The sequence below is a fragment of the Amblyomma mixtum genome, chromosome 1 (genome assembly GCF_055824585.1).
Source record: "Amblyomma mixtum isolate Tamu chromosome 1, ASM5582458v1, whole genome shotgun sequence".
In the NCBI taxonomy this organism is placed as follows: Eukaryota; Metazoa; Arthropoda; class Arachnida; order Ixodida; family Ixodidae; genus Amblyomma; species Amblyomma mixtum.
In genome coordinates, this window is record NC_143012.1 from 4093316 (window position 1) to 4116127 (window position 22812).

The 22812-nt window shown below is 46.6% G+C and overlaps 1 protein-coding gene across 11 annotated transcripts in view; it reads right to left on the reverse strand.

Moving 5' to 3' along the window:
* Positions 1-22812, reverse strand: part of p120ctn (adherens junction protein p120) — a 107586-nt gene that overhangs the window by 4725 nt on the left and 80049 nt on the right. For 8 of the 11 annotated variants that reach the window (XM_089541894.1, XM_089541875.1, XM_089541867.1 and 5 more), the window contains 6 exons: positions 20840-21105; positions 16179-16329; positions 13527-13759; positions 11646-11877; positions 8290-8309; positions 7635-7784 (listed from right to left, as the gene is read on the reverse strand). In XM_089541894.1, coding sequence (XP_089398020.1) covers positions 7635-7784; positions 8290-8309; positions 11646-11877; positions 13527-13759; positions 16179-16329; positions 20840-21105 — 1052 coding nt within the window. Of the gene's footprint in view, positions 1-4871; positions 4933-7634; positions 7785-8289; positions 8310-11645; positions 11878-13526; positions 13760-16178; positions 16330-20839; positions 21106-22812 lie in introns of all 11 variants that reach the window. The other 3 variants (XM_089541896.1, XM_089541897.1, XM_089541898.1) reach the window with 1 other exon arrangement.

Consider the following 22812-nt stretch of genomic DNA (forward strand, 5'->3'; position numbering starts at 1 on the left):
GAAAATAAAATAACCACAAGAGAAATAAGGCTGCAATAAGATATTCTGTGTAAGCAGTTCATACATGCTGTACAGTGCTAGTTTGTCTCACAGAACGACGAAACTACAGCAATCAAATGGCACCGGCAGAATATTGCCTTGATCCATCATTCACTAAAGCGCGGGATGAAGCAGAGCAAGCAAGCAAAGCAGGACGGCCGGCAGAGTCTCCGCAGATGGAGTCACTTCCGCCAGTTCTCCCCTTTTGTCTCCCTTCCCATCCAGTGCTCCCAGAAGCAACACGCATGTGATGGTGGCGGATTAACAAGCGATTTTGGCTCGTTTTACTGCAAGAATAGAGAAAAAATTGAAACATGATTTACAAGGTCCTTTCTTCCCAACCGCTGCCTTTCATGCGATTTTAAAACTGTTTCAGCTTCCCATTAAGAAGACACTGCTCACCTCGGCAGTAGTACTAGCAGTTTAAGTTTAATTGCACAGTGGCAACCAAGGCCCTTCTTTAATAAGTCAAACAGCTTATCCTGACATATCTAGATATTTTCTGCAGCACCGGGATAAATTTGTCCCACCTGCAACAAGTGCCAGAAAATGGAAGGCTGTGGACCTACATACCATACTTCTGCATGCGGAATATACCACCAAACTATCAAACAGGACATTCAGTGTGTTTTTATAGCCCGCAAGCACAACCTACACCTTATACAGGGCTGGACTGAATATCTTAACTGACAAATAAATCAATGTCAAATGGAGCACAACGTGCCAACCAGCTTAACAACAAGACACTGCTCATCTTGACAGCAGTAATAGCAGTCATGGTAAATGGGGCTTAACTGCTAATCAGCAACCAAGGATGTAATGCACCAAGCAGCTTATCTCGATGCATCTAGATCACTTATCTGTACCTAATACACACCACAGATGAAGTGCAAAATAACCACATGTGAGAAACTCCACTGTAGCGCCTCCTAATCAGTGCTTGCACTGCCGACAACGTGGCCAACATAACAGTCCCTTTGGTGAATGCGGTTTTGTTTGCAAGCAGAGCCTGGAGGGACATGAAGCATTCGACCATCGCCCACTGCTTCGAGAAGACCAGCTTCTCCCGAAGTAGCAGCGCGGGTGCGGCGCCTGCCAGGGCAGAAGCTGCCACAGTTGGCATAGCTACAACAGCCGATGGTGGCGCCTCCTTAGAGCAGCTCTGGGAGTCCGCTAGCATGCTGGACCTTGTGCCTTCGGGTCCAAGCCACACGGTTTTCCGGTTTTCACCAACGACGATCTTGTTGCTACCGAGGACTTGATGACGAGCGAAGTTGCTGGGAGCGTCATGGACGGGACCACGGTGGACAGCGCCTCTGACAGCAATTGCAATGACGCTGGTTTCGCCCCTAAGCCAGTGACCTATGCAGCAGTGGATACTGCGCATGTTCCTCAGAAGTTCAGAGTTTGACCAGAACTTCAGTTCGCAGTTGGATAGCATGGAGGCCGCGATCCTGAAGTCCACACCCGTGAAACGCGTACAGGGAATCAACTTGGCGTTGTTTGTATCTGTTTCTTTCATAGTCCAGATATGACGAAATAGTGGATATAGTGAAGAGATTTCCGATTCCCACGGACTTTGCTATAACCGGGCTAGACTGTAAATACCGATTAAGTGATGCATACAGCTTATAGCTAAAAGCTGATATGATATAGAAAATGAGCTTACCAATGGGGTCCTCATTTTCGGAACAGAGAGAAAGCAACTGTTCTCAAACAAATTATTTGTGATTTTGGACAAAAAGAACTTCAAGTTGCTCTTTGGTTTGCACTCAACAGTAAAGGACTGACTTGCACACGGCAGCTGTAGGAGTTGCATATTTCAAGTTAAGAGAATCTGAGCTAGTAGGGGCTTCTTGTACAACCACGTTTCGAAAAATATAAAAAGCAAGCATCATGCAACAGCTGACTTTTCCATTGCTAATAAAGTGTGAATGGATATGGCTTATGTCTTTTTAAGTGCCAGCTAGCTTTAAAAACCTTTAAGGGTCACCCTGGGGCTTTTTATTGCGTTAGCAATATTACTGTAGGTTTCGCCTCGTCACGTAGCACCGGTCGGTAGGGACGGATGATCTTAAACAGCTGCTGCACCGAGCAGGTGGCGTGCCGTTGCTTCAGCCGTGCTCCGCCAGATGGCAGCGCCGCCGGCGTGTTGCGTGGCAGCGGCGAGAACAGTTTGCTCAGTCTACGACAGATGGCGCCACTAGGGGGTCCACCACTTCTGGCCTTCGAAGCCAGCATTAGCAGCATTGGCGCGCAGTGCGAAACGCTGCTGCGCAGCTTGTGTACGAACGTTAAGAGACTCTTAAACTACCCAGCTGTAATTAGACTAATTTCTAGTCAGACCACATAAATAAATAAATAACACCGAGTAGGAAAGTGGTCGAGTTGGGAAATCGAACCAGGGTCTCCGGAAAGCAAGATGAGCACGCTAACCACTCCGCCATGCCAGCTCGATGGCTTGCAATGAACAAAAGTGCGTGTCTAGTGAATACGGTGTCTTCGTTCACTCCCATCTTCCTCCCTTCCCTTTACAGCGAGGTTCGAGATATGCAAGACAGATACAGTTCCTTTCCTTAAAAAACAATTTACCCAGGAGCGAACGGGCGATGGCGTTCTGTGGACTCCCTGGCAGCGTGGCGGAATGGTCACGTGACCAAATACATCGGTGCCCATGCTCCCGCGCTTTTGAGAGTCTATAAATGCGCGCTTGCCTTGGCGTGAATACTTTACTATGCAGTCCTCTAAGGAGAAGGGGTAGCGACAGGAATAAGCGAGAAAGCGACAACGTTCTACCTCGCAGAGTGGTTGCACGTCATCGGTCACCGCTGCATCTCAACACCTGACTGCTCAGGAACGCCGCAATGGTCCCAGGCGAAGGCAACACGCCAAAGAACCGCCAGAAGAATGCGCGCAAAGACTCGAAAAACAACGGATTACCAAGGTTGCCATTGCTAACGCAATTTACCGGGTTTAACCAGAGCTAAACCACTGCCAATTTTTTGAACATTCAACATACGCTGCTGACTGCAATATACTTCTTACAGTCCCTGCTCTTTGTTAGAACAATTAATTTTCTAAAACACCAGGCAAATCAATTTCACAATAATAAAAAAAGGGCAAGCCCAAACCGAAACTTTGCTGCGTGGAAAAATAGTGTTTTTCAAAAATGTTTGTGCTGTGGCGATGAAGTCCCACACATAACACAAACATGACAAATGCAGTGTTGTCTCTAGAACAAACTTTCTGAACTGAATACACAGCAACGGTCAACTTTATAACAGATTTGTGCAGAGATAATGAAATAGAACAGTGCAAAGTGCGAGAAAAGATAATGAGTTTTGTTCAAATATGACAGTCTTGATAACTCTGCAGTTGGCCTCTAACAGTTTGTGCATTCTTATAACACTGCTTTTGTAAAAACCTTTTGTAAACGTCATCAATATGTCATTATAAGTTCAATTCACAAAGGCCACTTCTAATGGCCATGCACTCAAATGGCAGTAGGAAAGCACACAGAATAGCTACATAATCCCCACACAGAAGAAAATGTAAACGAATTTCAAAATTTTGCTTGGCTGGCTATATTTTCAATGCATTTTAAAGCTGCTCAATTTATTGGCCGGCGCCGTGCTGTCACTGTATGGCTGAACCGCTGCACAGTTGTCGATGAAAGCATGCGATCAGGCAAAGCCCAAATAGGAAAGCCAACACCCCACAGAAGGAAGTGCCCAGCGTCTGCCGCAAGGAGGACCCGACACGAAAAGGCAAAGATGACGCAAAAGACGGGGAGGTCGAGCACCGAATGCACCAACTGCAAGCACCCCTTCGGCATTCACTTTTGCAAGTAGGTTACGCTGTGGTCAGCTGGGGCCTTGAAGCTGGAGGTCTGTTATTGTCTGCATTTTGTGACTCGGTTAAGATGAGGGGAGGTGACACGCTAGTTAGCATCAGTGATTACTTTCATGCTTGTGGTGCATGCTTTGAAGATTCACGCCATTTTCTATTGCGCACGGTTTCGTTGCTTAATTTTTTTACTATGAGGGAGGAGAGACACGGCTCAGGCGGGTTCCTTAACCCACAGCTACCAGAGTTGGCGCTGCGCAGGACAAGCTGCAACAATGCAAACACTCGTTTGCATGTGGCATACGATGTGGTCACTAAATGCCGATCCGTGGGGAATGTCAGTGGCACCATTTGGCGAAGCTGAAATGCTTAGAGACTTTAGTGGCAGTTTCTGGTCAATCCAAATGGCACATAACACTCTGAGGCATCTCATCTGAATCCGGAAAAACAAACAAACTGGTCGCCTAATGTTTCTTACGTTACAGCATAAACCGTCAAGTTCACTTTCCACAAAAATTTCTTTGAAGCATAAAACCACCTGGAAAAAGTTTGTTGTGGGGAAATTAACTGCATTACTTTATATGGTCTGCCAGTGGAGAATCTGAGATCCTTTATTGCAGCAGGGTTTGACAGTACCGCAAAAGGTACTATTGTGTCATGCAAGCAGTTCACATCAGCCCTGATGGGGCATCCAGGGGTCTTCTCTATTTCCAGACTGTCAATGAAAACTGAATGAATCTAACGAATGCCACAGGAAAGGTTTCTTAAGGTGTCCTATAAACATTCTATTCTGCAATACACTCGCAAATGAAATTCTCTTTAGTGCCCCTTTAAACAGCAGGTTTCTCGTAATTACTACAGCCTTCTAGTAGATATGCACAAAGTAGAACAGAGACAAAAAACACGGATACAGTGCTTGCAGGCAGTCAGGCAAGAACATGTTTCAGACACACACACACATGCAAAAGCAGAGGAGAGAGACCCACCACGTCTTATTTAGTTAAAGGAGTGTAAGACCAGGTCGGGAAGATGTTAGAAACCAGGGGGCTGAAGCAAGAGAGAGAGCAGAGTTAGTTACACACGGACTCAAAGGCAAACATGTAAGCATAGCTATTCATAGTCTGGTATATTTATAATCATCAGGAGTTTCTATTACACAACACAATAAAAGGAGAACAAATGACGCTATGTCAACACACGCATGCTCTAGATATCCCAACCATCACTACAGCCCTTCTGGTAACAGTGTGCTGTGGCACTTATTTGATTGAGCTTTGTCTACAGTGGCTAAGACAGCTTAGAGGCCAGGAAAGAAAAAAAGAAGAATGCTTGAATATTAGACTGCAGCCACAGGATAATGTAATTGGCTTTTTCGCCAGGTACAGTGAAAACTCATCACTACAAACCTCCCATTAACGATTTTTTTAGTTTTACGAACTTTTCAAAAATTCCCGCCAGAATGCCTATTCTTAATATAAAGATATTTCACTACTACAAATTTCAAAATACTTGAGCATTTTGTCACTCATAGTAAAGGAACTTCTTATTACAAACGAGGTGTCTGAATTGCAGTTAGAATTGTAGAGCTTTTCTTTACTGTATTAGCTTTGATTTGAGAGTCCTTTATTACTAGGATATTTCAGTTATAACAAACAATTCTTGGAGGTCCCGTGAAGTTTGCTGCATTCAGATTTCACTGCAGTTTGCAACTGCTTGACGTGACCAAATGGTCAGAGTAGCTATTTGGTTACTCCTATCTCTCCAAGTTTCAAAGCTAAACACAACCAATAACACAGCAGATTATTCCACTAATGCTCAAACATATTTGGCTGGTTCTGGCCATGCAACTGCTGCTTTTTGGCAATTGTGCTAGTATGCATAGAAGCAACAGCTTTGAACTAACTAAAAGTTCCATGCGCACTGTGAAGACGCACTCAAAACAGAGCAGCTCAACCAGGATTTGAAAGTTGTTAGAATTGGCTGGAAGAACAAGTTATCCATATCTGTGTAATCACACACCTGCTGTACTTCTGCACCATAGAGTCAACACACTCTTTGTGAAGTATGTGAAACTTGTGGCAACACTTTTCAATCCGCAGTGAACAACCTCCCTTATTCCAAGGCAAAAATAATCGCCTTTAATAAAGAGCTTAAAGCTGTCAGACACTGTCAAATGACATTTTGGTGCACCAATTTCTTTTCTGTGCAAAGTTAACAGCTGCTTCTCCCATTTCAGCCATGAAAGAGCATGAAAGCTGACAAACAACACGCAATACTTCAGATTTCAAAGCCACTACACCCTCAGTGACTTTTAAAAAGAGTAAGCACGAAGCCAGCACATAACGCAGATCTAGTAGCACGGAGGCAGTGAAAGAACTCGGCTTTTGTATTCACTGTATAACCTACATGCAGAACAAACTGCAGTCTGTACACATCTGTGCCGCTTCAACTTTTCAATGGTCATAATAGTGGACAACAATTTACAATCGTATCTCGGCGATATGAACCTTGTGGGGTTGTGAAAAATATTCATATCATCCAACACAAACTAAACCTGTTTACAGCTGACAGGATTTATTTACGGTCGAGCGCTGCCGCTCACTTCTCGTAGTGCGCACCGCGCAACTGGCAATCGTGGCGAAGGGGATGTGCAGGCCGAGCACCATTGCTCACGGTCTGTATCGCATGATTGACGATTACGGTGTCAGTGATGTGCGGGCAGCACTTAGTGCTTGAAGGTTCAGTCACGGCTCACGCATTCAAATGATCTCCAGTGGCGTGGGAGAGTGTTTGGAACATTCGAAAATCTGCACACTGTACACGATGCACTCCAGCCAGGGAATTTTACGCATTGGTATTTATCACGACCACATCGTCTGAGATTCCACAGTATGACCTACCTTTCAAAATTATAGGCGACACCACAGCCATGTTTCTCGCTGTAAGCTTACTTCATGCCATACAGTGTGACACTGATGTCACACGAAAATGAGACTGAAGCCACAACAGACGGGATATGCAAATGCACAGAGATGAAGATTAGGCCCGTTTCCTATAAATCATTTGTCATTTCCTTTTCTCATATTTGCATATCCCATTCACCCCCCCCCCCCCACATCGTTGTTTTAGCGTGGAGCCCTCTACACTCGTGTTTTATACTTCCCGTTTTATCCTTTTCTGTTTCGTTCTTTCTGTATTTTTTCATATACAGTCAAACCCACTTATAACAATACCGGTTATAGCAATATATCGGATATAACAATGGTCAGTTGTGGCACCGTCAGCTTTTGCATGTGTTCTATGATATTTTCGGCACAACCCTGTTACAACAATTATTGGTTATAACAATGGTATTTCCATGGCACTTCAGTATTGTTATAAGTGGATTTGACTGTACATATATTTTATAGTTTCTGCATTTTTTTTTTCATTTTACTATATATAGTATCACAGCCCTTGTCTGTTTTCGGCCTAATTTTCTGCTATCTTTTTACTTCCATTGCCATGCCCATAAAAGTAATTTCCCCATTGTCATTCTGCCTTTCTTCACCACATGTTTGTCTTAGTGTGGAGCCTTGTACACTTCCTTCATCCTTTAGTCGGTCTATTTTCATCTCATTTTTGCTGTGTTATTTGTTTGGCTCTTAACTTTGACAAGCTTGAAAAGCACTTTTTTGCAGTAAGTTTCAGTACCCGATCATTTGCAGTGCACCTGCAGTGCACTGTTCAAAGTAGGAGGACACACTCACGGGGCCTGGTGGGAAAATGGGGACGCCACCAACAGGCGGCCGGTGCAGCGTGGGCTGCTGTGGTTGCGCAGGCTGCGGAGAACCGGGCTGCACCTCCGCACCACCTCCGCCGCCACCGTGGCTGAGCTCGCTCAGTGGAAGCTCCTCAGACTGGGTGGACAACGATTATTGGCAGACAGTTCATGAGAGCACAACGCGGATGTTTCTAGACATCTCGCAGCATCTCTACCAAGCTTTTACCTCTAGTACATGGGGCTGCTGTTTCAACTGTCACTGATGCGACAAATACTTTCTAGAACAACAATAACACAGCAGCTTCACAACCTCACCATATTAATTCCTCTGGCAACACTAATCACTGCTATTTCTTCACTTACAGCAGGCAAAACTGTTGTCCTGGTTTACAAACCAAACGAACACACTAGCTGGACAACTGTGTGCAAAAAATGTGCACACATGAAACACCGCCATGACCAACGAAGCCAAGCACTGTGGCCAAACTAACTTTCCATGAACTGGCTCTGGCTTAATGCACCATCCAAATTTAGGATATGCATATTGCAAAATGTGTGGAGAAGTTGAAAAAGGCTCTGGTAAATAAGTTGCCACAGTTCTATGCATAATTTAGTCAGACACGAGAAAGAAATCTGCTTACCCGACTGTATGGCATGTTCACTGCAAAAGAGGAAGAAAAAAAGACACAGGAAATGTTAAAAAAAAAGAAACACGCAAGCAAAATCACTGCCAGCCAGAGTGCCCACTTTATGCTTTCAAAGGAGCTACACCTTAATTGAGAAAATTGCACATATGAAACAACCTATGCACTTTGAATCTCCAGAATTCATAAATACAGTAAACCACTTGAATGAATGTCAATTAAATAAACTATTCAGTCTGTAGCGGCGCTATCGCCATCACTAGTGCTGCGCCACCTTGGCTCGTGCCAGGCGCTGGCGCCGGATACGCGGAGCCACGCGATAGGGAGAATAAAGTAGTCTATGCCGCGCTCTCAGCCTGTCTGCTACGTCCACGTCTCACTCCATTTAATTTGTTGGGGCTAAGTCTCCGTCCCTGTACAGTTGGGTGACCAGGACAGGATGGACGCGGACAACACCGCCAAGGGTGCGGCACCCAGGTCCCAGCTCATGCACCAGCTGAGGAGGACATTGCCAGCGTCCAAGTTTAACTGCCGCCATTTTGGCCTCGGAACCCCCACCCTGTGGTTCCCACAAGTTGAGGCTGTGTTCAACCATCGGCACATCACTTCACAACGCGTGAAATATCTTCATGTCGTGTCGACCCTCTCTCCCCCAAGGTGATTGACGAGTTTGACGACATTTTGAAGGCGTCCGACCCCTCCTCCCTGCGCGAACTGGTTTCAAGGCTATGGTTCTGGCCTACAAGACCATCTCAGAGCAGCCGCCTGCAGCAGTTGCTCAGCGCCGAAGACCTTGGCGATCGCTGACCATCTCAGCTCCTTCATTGCATGCAACAACTAATCGGTGACCGCTTGCAGGACGTCAGCAGCCCGCTACACCCCGAGCTGTTCCTTCAGCGCCTGCCTCAGAACCTCACGGTCTTCCTGGCCACAGCAGATGATGTTACCTTGAGTAAGCTCACGGAGTTGGCTGACCGCGTCTCTGACTACTCTGGCTCGCGCTCTGTGGCTGGAATTTCGTCCGTCCTGTCATCCAGTCTGGATGACCAGGAGTCAAGTCTCAAGGATAAAGTCGACCAACTCGCAAACCATTTCCACACTGTGAGCATCAATTCCTCATCGCAGCCCAAGTTCCACTCACAGACCATGGTTCCATCACGGCCTGGGCACGATGGCGCCCAGGCCGTGATGCGTTCTGCTGGTACCACCGCAAGTTCGGCACTGCCAGTGCCAGCAGCCTTGCCTGTGGTCGGTAAACGTGCTGGTGAGTAAATGATGGCGGCCTGTGACTCTGGCTCTGCACCCAGCCACCTGCTCTACGTCACCGATAGGATGCCGCTTCCTGGTGGACACCAGTGCCCCGGTTAGCTTCGTACCTGAATCTCGACTCTATCAGCAACACACTGTGCCAGGGGCACCTTTGCAGGTGGTGAACACCTCCCAGATTGCAACCTACGGGCAGTGCTCACTAACCCTCAATTTGGGCTGGCGTCGCATCTTCCGATAGATTTTTATCATCGCGGATGTGCGGTTTGCCATTCTTGAAGCGGAATTTCTCGCCACTTTTGGCTTGGCTGGAGACCTTCGATCTTGCCAACTTGTGGACCACAGAACTCACTTGTCCGTGAATGACACCCTCGCCCCTGTGGCTACCCCAACCCTCCAAGCTGCTCTGCAGATGCAGTCATCAGCGTTTGCTGCTATTCTGGCCGATTTTCCTGCCATCACGAGGCCCAGCAACCTCGAGCTTGCGGTCTGCCATGCCGTCACACATCATTAGTCACTATGGGCCTGCCAGTGTACTGCTGGCCGCGCCATCTTGCTGATGACTGCCTCGCCATTGCCCTGCCGCGAATTCAACCATATGCTGCAACTGGGCATAATTAGACTGTCATCTAGCAGCTGGTCTTCGGCGCTGCATATGGTGCCGAAACATGACCCTGGCGATTGGCGCCCCTGTGGCGACTATTGTGTCCTGAACGCCCGCATCGTCCCGAATCAATACCACTTCCCTCATATTCACGAGTTTGTGGCCGATCTGCATGGCATGGTCATATTTTCGAAGACTGACCTGGTGAAGGCCTACTATCAGATCCCAGTGGAGCCTGCTGACACAAACTTTTTTAAATCCCCCCATTGATGTGCCACGAAATTCAGTGCAGTGTGCATTTCAGCTCTACGAACATATTCTGCGGCACAATCCTATGTCTCCCAAGTCATATTGATCGCTTCAACAAGCACAGCCCATACTTTTTGTTACATATGTTCATGTGGAGAACTGTGCTATAAATGCTGGCTGCTATTTTAGCCAAAATAAGCTCAACGCCAGTTGAAGCCATAGCTGGATTTGCACGATTAGTTGGCTCCACACCCAAGCCATGGCCAACGACGGTAGTGACGACAGCGGCCAAGAACAACAGCAAACCGTTGTGGGTGCCAATCCCGAAGAGAAGGAACATGACACTGATGAACAGAGCACTGAACCGGAGGCCAGATAGAATTGTTGGAGAGGCTGTGTACAGACAGGCCCTTTGAGGACTGACTATACTATGCGCCTGTGACTCTCAGGTTGAGACATGCGCCACGCTAACTACGGAGGAGACGGTAGCAAGCACACTACCTCAGGAAATGGAGAGGAAGAAAAAAACAACCCTTGTAGAGTAAGCACTAGAAATTTCACCCAAAGCAGCACTGCTGTGCTTGGAGAAACTGAAGGCCTCTGCTGCTCAGCAGACTGTTGTACCAGAGATGGTTCACCAGAGCTTGGACACACTGACTCAATTCACAACCACTGCAGTCCTAAGTGCACAAGTGCAGCAAAAGATTACTGCATTCTATACAAGGTGCTAAATAGTGAAAACCCACTAGTAAGAGAGTGGAGGGACAAATAAATGGGTTGACGTCGAAACCCTGAGCCACTTCTATTCGGCACTGCGTGTTCCGTATGCGGTCACCCATGGATCGAGTATTGCAGCAGCTGCGTTCAAAAATTGCATTACCAAGAAGCATAATCATCGGTAAATTTTAAAAAAATAACGTTGTTCACTAACTATCCAATCCAATCCAGCAATGTTCTGGTCCTATTTAAAAGCGAAGTTTGCACTTCACTGAAATTTTTGTAGGTCCCTTGAATTTCGTGTAGTGAGATTTGACTGTACAAGCTCTAAAATTTTGCTGTCTTCGGCTAGCTTGATATAGTGCAACATAACAGCTTATTTCATTTGGTAATTGTGGTTGGTCCACTGAGTAATACAAAATGCCGTGGACAGTGGCCAACTGATATTAACTGGTGGTCTTTTGAGCTCTATATCCTACTAAAGTCACATCCCTACCAAGCAGGTACTACAGCTCACCGGGAGGCTGTCCGCTGTTGAGCTCACGTGCCACACGTGGCAGGGTGCGGTCCTCGTAGCGGGTGCCGCCCTGCGAGCTGATTGGCCGGCTTAGTGTGTTGTTGGCGCTTGAAGGCGGGGAGGAGGAGGAGTTGCGTGCCACCAACGTCCGTGTCAGGAAATGGTACTCGCGCCAACCGGCGTTCTTGTACACTTCCCGCAGCTCGACGTGCTGCCATAGGTTGTACAGGAGCTGTGCGAGAGAAAACCGCACCACTTCGAACTTCACTCGAAATCACACCTTGGTCCTGCAAACTTCAAGTGTCTCAAAAAAATTCCACTTAAGTTTTAAACTCTGTGTGATTCAAACAAACTTTCAGTCCCCTTACAGTTCAAAATATCAAGAGTTGACTGTATAGGTTAAAGGAACAAAACAAACAAGCAAATAAACAAACAATACAGTAAGCTGGTCTACCACATTGCATAAGTTAAGGCACAAGCTCAAAATGATGGCAATGAGTGGCCTAACGCCATTAAGCCTCACAGTAGCTGGCATAATGCCATCTGGTGACATGCAAAAACTCTTGATTGGGTCATGCTGGAAGTCATGAGAGAGCTTGCAGCAGAGCTCCAGTGTGGACCTACAGTAAGACATGCGAATTCATACTGTGTGAAAAGGAAGTTTATGCCTCTACTGAGCACTCTGGTCTGGGCAACTGTGGCAGCTTTTGAAATGACAGGAAAAAACACAGGAACGACACAAACACTGGTGTCGTTCCTGTCATTTCACAAGCACAATTATGTATGACCATGTTAACAACCAACTAGCCCAATTTGAAACCCTCTGAAATCTGACAGTTTTTTTGAGTCCCACTGCTAACCATTTTGCTCAAGTGTTCTAGATTCCCTCTTCAAAACATATGAAATGCTGCATTTAAGGCATTTAAGAGAAAGCTTGAAGAGAAAGAAAACAAAGGATGAAAGCATCACAAGCTTGATGCCAACAAACATAACTAACGCCAAACCCCAATGTTATCGGGCGAGCTACATTAACTGCAGGACGGAGGCCTCTCTTAATGCTCTCCAAGTGTCTCGGTCTTCCCAATCTCGCCTTGTAGCCCTTCCCTCCCCCTCCCAGCTTATGTTTTCCTTTTCTGGGAATCTACCCTGTCCACCGTTCCAAACATCAGAATACCCAAATTACACGAGCATTCCAGCTCTGTAGCTCAAGGAATGAACTTCATTAGTGCCTAACCATCTGGTTCAAGTGCTTTCGTGCAGTGTGAATGACAAGACAGACGACAACCGAGATGGAACACGTGAATGTGGCACATATGATAATTTACCTTTAATCAATTAATAATCTAATCAGTAACCTACCAATAACGTCAGTCAGGAGTTGCTGAAACTTCTGTCTGTTAGCTTCTGTGCCTTTGCCTTCACAGGCGACTTAATTGCCATATACCTTATGGCCTCAGAACCTTTTACGCACACTTATTGAATGTCTTATTGACTTATTGAATGTCAACACATACATTAATCCGTGTGTACATCACTGCTCAGTTTGCCAAAGACAGATATGTTACATTCGCTGCTGTCAGCAAACAAACTTTTATTTTTATTCTGGAATCTTGTCTACATTTACCATTTGCTTGTATGCATGTTCAGTCATGCTCCTCTTATGAGATACTTCGAACAAGAGCCTTCAGAATCAGAGTAGACTGTTACTTGATGCTTGAAATAACTGAAAGATACCATACAGAAAGAGGCCCTGCAGTTGGAGACTGCTCTGGGGCCTCAGTAAGTTTTCAAAAAAAGAAAAGGAAAACAAAAACAAGTGTGCACCCACAGAGCGGATGCCAGACATCACCTGGATAATCTGTGCGAGTGAATGGCACGTACCTGGGAGGTGAACTTAACGACACGCGCGGAGAAGCGGCCTTTCTGCTTGGTGATGTAGGTTAGCCGAGTGACGCCGCCTGCCTCCAGAAGTGAGCGTGCAAAGTCACTGTTGCGCACTATCACTTCGTTTAGCGTGGCAAGCACTGCCGCGATGGTGTCGTCAGATGTGCCCATGTCGTGCTGAGGGTTGCCATTGGGCAGCTTCTGCACCAGGTCACTCATGGCATATTTGCCTGCAGTGAAAAGAGGTAGTAGTTCTTTACAGGCACCGCCAAGCTAGCACAATAACACACGTGGCAAACTGCAGCAAAAGAACAACCTATTCCACAATGGAAGCTGGCACTTCCCCTCATTGCAGCGGTCACATTAAGGTCTTTTTCTTGGCAGTAAACATTGGAAAAATATTTGGAAGGGACTAGTCCTCCTTTTAACACAGTGCACTGCAAGTCGCGATGAATAAGTCTACCATCCATTTTGTAAATAAAAGAAATCACACACACACACACACACACACACACACACACACACACACACACACACACACACACACACACACACACACACACACACACACACACACACACACACACACACACACACACACACACACACACACACACACACACACACACACACACACACACACACACACACACACACACACACACACACACACACACACACACACACACACACACACACACACACACACACACACACACACACACACACACACACACACACACACACACACACACACACACACACACACACACACACACACACACACACACACACACACACACACACACACACTTACTCGCATAATGATCGCACTCGCGTAAAATTCAGTTTCTTGTATTCCTCGCGTAATGATCACACCCCGAGCTTGCCGCGGTAATTTGTCGACGATGTCGAGTCTAGCCGACGATGATCGTACTTGCTTATCTGTCAGACAGATGGCACGTGCAGATTACCATCTTGCTCTGTCACTGCAGCGGCAGCCGCTTGTTGGTTGACTTGCGGTCGCACGGGCAGTCTAAATGCGGTTATGCTTAACCGCGGATACCAAACTTAACTGCGGTTATCGCCATTGTCGCAAGTCTTGCCACCGTTCCGGGTTGGGGTGTAACGAACGAAGTGGAGCAGTGATCCAGCTAAACTTTATTATTCTTGTAAATAATAAGCCCTGGGATACGGGAACATCGAAAATGAATCCTCCTTGAGGATTGCTGGCCTGTACCGAATTGCTGGTAGGAGTAATAACTGCGATACAAGCTAGATTTACGTTCGCAGTCGCATAGCAGCTGCCGCCGTTGCAGCGCGAGTGACCCGATCTGCTTGGCCAGCTCCGCTGCGAAGGTGTCGCTGAAATCGATCGTATATATTTCTTTTAATATGAGAAAATCAGGTTGTCAGTAAGGCAGCGCCATAAATAGAACATTCATTGTAGCGTTAATCAATTCAAAGGCGTCGTCCACTGTGGCTTCGATATGAAACAAGTTAGGCCTAGCGACGACTAGGGAGTACAGAGCGCTGTCGTCCACCGCGCTCGCGGGCGGCACCATTGCGATAAGCGCGCGCAATCCAGTGCTCCGAGCGTTGCGAAAGTGTCACCTAAGTATACATCAACGATGCGGCAGAGACCGGAGATTTTTCGGCGTAACGGCGGAAAAATGCGTAGCTTGAGCGCCGCGGGACATTGCTGTTGTACGCTGTTCCCGCGCTATCGGACGAGATCGAAGGCCGCATAAAAACGCCGTCGCGCAGCACTATACACACTGCCTATTTTGATGCGTTGCTCTCTGAACGTGACTTAATGCGAAGAAAGTAAGTTTTTGAAGTGGGCCAGCTCTTGCGCTTTTCGCACTCTACCTTCTCGGTTAACGACGTAAGCCGAGATCGGTTTGCGATAAGCGCGTTTGCGGCGTAACCGCGGGTAGCGCGCCCGTGTGATAAGGGTTTGCTTGCGACTTGTTTGCGTTTTCGGTGCTCGAAGATTTTTTGTAAAAAATTTAACCCGTTTAATGATCGCACCCCTAAATTTGCATCAATTTTTGGGGAAAAAAAAGTGCGATCATTATGCGAGTAAATACGGTATATAATCGCCACTTTCTAGATTTTGCAATCTGTTTTACCGCTAATGTAGCAGTGCCATGAACCTTCAGCTGCTCCCATCTGAAACCTAGATATTGGAATGATCAGTCACAAAAAATTCAACGAACAGTCCATGGACTGTCTATGGACTGTCGAATGAAATTTTTGCAAGGGAGAGGCATGGCTACTCATGATCAATTGCTCGTAAAAGGAATCCAAGTGATGATTTAAAAATAAAAATCACCAACTTGACCAGCTGAATGACCTTCACACCAGCTGGCACAGCTCGGTGTACTCACTTTGTCACAAATTAGATGCATCTCAAGAAAACCTACTGCCATGCCGCAGACGTGCCAATCTGCTTCCAATAACAGTCCCTTAAACACAAATCTTATAAGGTTGAATATCACGCCACTCCAAGTGCCGTCTTTCTGTAGCATCTGCTGCCTTTGATGAAAGGAAAAAATGGCCAGTAATTTTTATGCGATTTGGTCACTTTGCGCAGCGGCACAAGGCTCAGGATATGCGGCAACTTGATCACCACACATGACTCACCAATCAGTTCCTTGTTTCGCTGGTCCATGGCAAGGTTGCGCAATGCCGTGGCAACTGCACACACCACCCTGTCCACTTCCATGCGGAGAAGCTCCACCAGGACCGGCAGGCCCCGATCCTTCCTCACGGCAGCCCTGATGTCTATGCTCGGCTGCAAGAGCACACATGCAAGCAGCAGCAGTTCTGTCACTTGTGGTGCTCAGAAAAGAAGTTTCCAGCAATATTTGGACCAACTATTTTATTTCAATTTTTTACACCCCGGCTATGAGGGACACCGTAGTGGAGGGCTCCGGATAATTTCAACCACCTGGGGTTCTTTAACATGCACCTGCACAGCACATGGGCCTCCAGCATTTTACCACCATCGAAATGAGACCGCTGCTGCTGGGGTCAAACCTGCGTCCTTTGGGCCAGCAGCCGAGCACTATAACCACTGAGCCGCCATGGAAGCATTTTGGGCCAATGAGTACAGTGAGAGCACAACTTGTGTAGTGTGGCTGACTAGTGCACACAACTTGTTTCTTCGATCACTAAGATTTTGGTGCATACTGAGCATGGTATGGCTTGGGTGGTTATGGATATGGCTTAAACCAGTACGTTCTATTGCTCCAAAAAACAGGAAATGCTAGAGCTGCCATCTTGAATCATGTTAGTAGCACAGAGGCTCTCACTGCCTTTAATTTGAACATAGCCACACATTTCTGCTTTTGAATGCTTTAGTATAAATTGTAGTATATTTCAAGCACAAGTTCTATAATGTTCACTTTTGCACTGCAATTATTGATGTGATGCCACATGCACTTTCAGCTGCGATGATGTAATAGGAGAGATGTGTCATGGGGTGCCAGCCAATCAGTTTGGACCAAAGTGAGGCCAACCAAAAAATTAGGACCCAAGAATTTTCAGATATGCTTCATAATTAAGATTGTTTTGCTTCACCATGACATACCTCACAGAGCACACACATCACAACTGACTGCTTGATTTAACGAATCTTGTTGGCGGTCACCACTAGTACTCAAGCTACCATTAATGTGGACAGTGGAATCTTGTTAATGCAAACTGCAAGGAAGATAGGAAACTTGATCCGACAACATGAAATTCAAGCTAGAAGGGAGCCTCTTAAATGGCGGGGCTGCTATTTTCTGTGGGCTGGTACGCAGTGCCTGCGTGGCTTCAAATTCATATTGTTCTTGGATGTTTTCATCAACACAAACCTGAACAGCAGTCAAACCACTGACTCCTTCCTCCTGCATACTGGCAAGTCAAGTGATTTTTTTTTTTTTGGCGAAATTTAATTGTTTGAACGTTCGGTCGCTTTCGCGCTCCCTAGAGAGTCCAAAAAAACTAGTCATCGACTCTTTGTCCACCTTGTGGACACTTCTGGAATACAGGCTAATGAGGTTAAACTTATTCCACGTCCTTCCACTATGGAATGCTTCACAGCCTTGTGCTATTAATGTGAAACCATTAATCCAGACATTCACAGCCTAGCAAAATCGTCTCTTGCTGATGTTTGCGCAGAATAATCAGAAAGAAAAAAACAAAGAAAAATAAAACTGCACCACTATCCACGATTGGGAGTCGAACCCGCTGTGGTCCAAGCAGATCAGCTTCAAAAGCCGCTGTGTGAGAACACTAGGCTAGTGCTGCAGCCAAACATGCCTTGTGTTAAGCACAGTCGAATCCTGGTTCAATGAAATTCATGGGACTCACTAAAACTTTTAATTGAAGCGTAAGCTTTGTTGTCGTGAAATAGGACCCGAATATTGACAGCTTGGACTGGATAGTTCATGAACAACGTTTATTTTACAAAAATCTGCCAGCTTCCGTCTTTCACCATTTCGAAATCGGCGCAGTCATGCATTTCTTGGTACTCCGGAAATCTCTGACAGTAGATGTGTTTGAATAATAAACGCACCTGCTACATTTGCTGTCAAAACTAATATTTTTTCCGCAGGCATGTTAAAGGCATTCCTACTTTTGCACGTGAGAACCCGTACTGAGACTGCACTGCCTGGATTTTTGCGTGAACTAGGCATGTTGAGTAGCGGTCACATGCACCAATGTGCCAGAAATGCGGTTGCTCCAATTCTTCGAAAATATTTCGCGATGTGCAATAGAAACAAACAAAACGACGGAGTGTCGTTCTGTGTAGTCTCTGTCTAGAACCACACGCAGTGCCAGTGCTTGTGCTAAGTAAGTAAATGCTGAGGTGCACCAGACAGAGGGAGCGGGAAGGGGGGTGGGGGACGTTATGATGCTTGCGGCACAAAAGTGAGACTAGAGTGCACCCCAGCCTGCGGTAGCCTTCTGGAAAGGACGTGCTGCCCACCGGTATGCCGGGCAACAGCAGATCATTGTGCTCAACTTGCTTGGTATCGCTAGGACTAAAGCTCTCTGCAATGAAGCTTTGAAGAAAAAAAAAGCACTTTAACTAGCCACCGCTTTTCTTGAAAAGTTTGTTTTCACCGGGGTCCATTGGCACGATAGCTTCACTTTGAAATGAATGTTTTCATTATGCCTTCACTGAACGCTTTCGTTATTACGCCTTCGTCAGCGCAGCGAGTGAAAAAGCCGAAAGCCGCCTTGCATCGAAGACAGTGGTTTGCATGTGCGGAGTCGAGCCGTCGGCAAAAGTGTCACAACCAGCCGTGCGCTGCATTGCATCGTTGTGCGCACACATCTGCACATTAATTCTGATTTCACGGGGAATGTAAGCTGTGCTACTGGAAGTGCAAACTGTCTTCAGCAGCCGTTTTTGGTGAAACTATTATGTGATATACCGGCAAGTGTGTATATGGGGGAAAAAAAGCGGCCGCTTACTCGAAAAAATTTCCCTGAAGCAGGATTCCGCTCCAAAAATTTTCATTATGGGGGGAAATAATTGCATTGCATTGTATGGCTTGCACACAGAAATCGGAAATACTTCGTTGTGGTGGAAATTACACTGCCACGGTGTTCGTTGTAGCGGGGTTTGACTCTAGCACAGTTGTATCGTGTATTTCAGAGCGTCTTCATCAACTTCCATCTGCGAGCTCACTGCCCGCTCACCATCTCATAGCACAAATCCGTGCTTTCACACCAATTCAAATGTAGTAAACATTCCCTGCAATTCTTTTAGTATTTCCTGTGTTAGAGCTCCCATAGAAACTCATGAAGTACAAACTGCTACTGCACCTTGCAATTGGGGCAGCATTCCTGTATGCTTTGTTGTGAATGTCACCTCCTAATACTGGTGCTCTACCTCGCGACAGAATTTTAAAGCGCAGCTCTTAGGCGCCTGCTCCCGTGCTGAGCGGTGTGCCTCACCATCGGTGCAATTGAGCACAAGGAGGAAATTATAGGAGGAGGGCATGAGGGCAGTGTGAAGGCAGGCGACCTGCTGCACCAGAGAAGCGTCTGCTCGCCGATGGCCCAGTCAGTAAGTTATATGTCGAGCACATCGTAAGGAGTATCAGTTGCGGCCGTTATAGAGCACGCTGCCATCCATTTGCGCGATGCGAAGCTCAGCAGCGGTGGATCGCTGTACATGCTGCCCAAGTTTCGCGAAACAGAGCCAGTTTCGTTCAGCACTGTGTGTTCCAAATGTGGTCGCCTATGGTTCAAATATTGTCAAGAATCGCAATCGTACGCCAATTTTTTTCACAGCCTTTGTTCACTGCGCGCAGAACAGCGACATGCTTAAGCATGAACAGCTTAAACAAGATTCTACACTTCGCCAGTGCTTGACTGCCACCGTGTTCAGTGGCTTCTGGTGTGCCGCACTCAAGCCAACGCAGCACAAGTTATTGGAAGTCTGAATTTCTTTCCAGCTGCTGGTGCAGTTCCTTCGCCACAGTGATACGAGCGTAAACAACCGATGGTGCGAAAGCAAAATTATGCCACCGACAGCACTGTACAAGATGCTGTTGCAAGCATTGTCTCCAAGGCTTTTATTTCTGACAGCCACAATTCACTGTCACCTGCTGCTTAAAAGAAGCCATTTCTAGGTCCCAGTAGATGAGGACTGTGCAGGGCTAAAGCAGCCACCACAAAAAAGTGCAGAAGCACATGCGTGCCACAACTTTGAATGCCCAGCGTGCACTCTCTCCTTCTACCAACAGCAGCTCAGACAGACGGAAAACCATCGCAGGCCATTTTGGATGTTCTGCGCATGCAGCACAATTGTTTAAGCCTTGCAAATTCCAAGGAAGCATGTAGCATTTACGAAAAAAAGAGCAGACGACGATGTTCATTTTTTTTGGTGCGTTGTATTTGACTAATACTTTTCCCAGCTGTTGATCCTACTTCTGCAGTCCAGTGATAAACGCAATAGTGGGGTTCTACTGCGCTGAACACCCAAAGCGGAAGTGCATAAACATGCTACCATATATAACAACTTCCTCATCCACCATCGTCAGCATGCTTAACACGAACGCTCGATTGCACGTCCTGCACTGATATTACAGCCTCTGAGCACTGGGCGCTGAGTCCGAGACCAAGCTGCACGGTGTGCTTGCGGAGGTTGGAGACAGCTCGTGCCCTGTTTCCACCCCAATATTGTCTCAGACCCAGCGGCCAACACCGAGTGATGCTAATGTCAGTGGAAGGCAAGCGCTTGAGCGTTTGTGTTAAGCGTGCCGACGGTGGTGCATGTCGCAAGCTCCACAATGACATACCTGCCAGTAGCATGCGGCCAGGTTCTGGATGGCTCCGGCCGCAGCTTCCAACGTCTCCGGATTGGAACACTCGGAGAGCAGTGCCAGGTACGGCTGCACCACCTCAGGTTGCCAGAGGAGCTCCATGCCTGAAGGGGGATCGGTCTGGGGTCGGGGGGTCGCGCTGGCCGAAGCCGATGCCAAAGCTGATCCGGAGGACTCCTTCTTCTGCTTCTCCAGGGCCTCCTTCTTCTTCTTGGCTCCGAAACAGCCTAAACTGTCACCCACTGCACCCCAGAAGAACCAAGGTCAATGCATGCAGTAATGCACGATGAGTAAAAAGGCCCCAACCTGTTACAAGCCTGCTTAAACTGTCTGTTCCTGAAGCAAAAAACCTTTTTTGGTAGCAGCCCTAGTGAAACTTTACATTAAGAATTTATGAAAGATCCCATTACTTTTTGTTTAGCTAAAAACAGTTGTACTGTTTAGTTGTACTGAGGTCGCAGCAGCAGAATGAGTCGTCGTGTCGGTGTGCTCAGGGCACTTACAAGAGGATGATGATGACAGCAAAACCAAAACTTAAGATGAGGGTGTTGTCCCTGCCGTCCGCGGTGGTTTGTGCAATAGACATGCTGAGGTGGCTCGTGAGCTTGTAACATAAGCAAGACTCTCGTAATGCGATTGCTGCTGGCAAAGAAAGGGCAGAAATAAAGGACCACTTTAGTTGCAAATAAAAGTTTTTCTCATGAGTTATCTGCAGCGCGTTTTCGGCAGATTCTTAGCATGCTAGGGGACAAATTTAGATGTTGCGAAATTTCAGTATTACGAAGTAACCTGCCGATTTTACAAACTTTGTTAAATCAAGGTTTAATTGTACAAGCAATTACTAGGCTATGCAAATATTCGATAATTTTGAATATTCAGTCATATAGTGAAGTATTCGATACTTGATTTAAATCTAATGTTTGGTATTTGAAATTTTGAAGTATTCGTCCCGAGTGAATATTTCTGAAGCTCTTGCTTCGTACTCCGGCATCACAATGCGGCACGCACAGAACTAAAGCCCCGACTCCACGCCGTGTGCCTGCACTCCCACATACATGCTGGAGCTGGCCTGCGCATGCTTGCGGACAAAGATGCGAGCAGGCAAAAGCACGGTGCCAAGATCTGTACCTGCCAGGTGTGTGCAGCCGATGCGATGCACCACTCCATAACCGTCACAGCGGCGTGCATCAATAGAAAGCTAGATTTAGCAGTGGTCCAATGGGGCAGGCGTGCAAACAGCGTCCTCAACGCGATCTGCACATGTGCGGTGGCTCCCCACCAAATCGGATCGTCATAGTGGCTGTGCATCGCGCTATACTAAATTTGCCTAAACGGAGGATGCGTGACTCTCTATTTTTGAGGAGACTGAGCAGACTGCAGGCGCCGCAGCTGCTCCTCTCAGCTTGAAATTCACTAATAAAGTGCAACGGAGCGAGCACGGGAGGAAGCCAACACAAGGCACATTGTGACAGGTGCTCCTTTTGCGACACCTGACACAGGGTGTCGCAGGGTGCCCAGTGTGCAAACTTAGCACATGTTCATGGAGTTAGTTGTCTCTTTAAACCAAGAGCTGCGCAATGACACAATCGCAATTAAGATCAGCACTTGAGAGTCTCCTAGGTAGGTCTCACACCCCACAAATACGCTGGCTTCGCATGTAAGCCAACTCCTCTGTTCGCAACGGCATCTTTTGCAGGGCAACGACACAGCTTCAATAAAAGCGATAAAGTTCAATGCATTCTCTTTTTTTTTCTCATGTGTGGACATTTCATTTCATTTCATTTTAATACCTTAAAGACCCACTGGGGGTATTACATAAGGGGTATGATTTTTAAAATGTCTATTGAGCTGTTCAACATTTTTTTTTCTAGAACTATCTGAAATAATCATTTCCAAATTATTCGAAGAAAATTACAGTTTGACACAAATTCACTTCAAACCAAAAAACC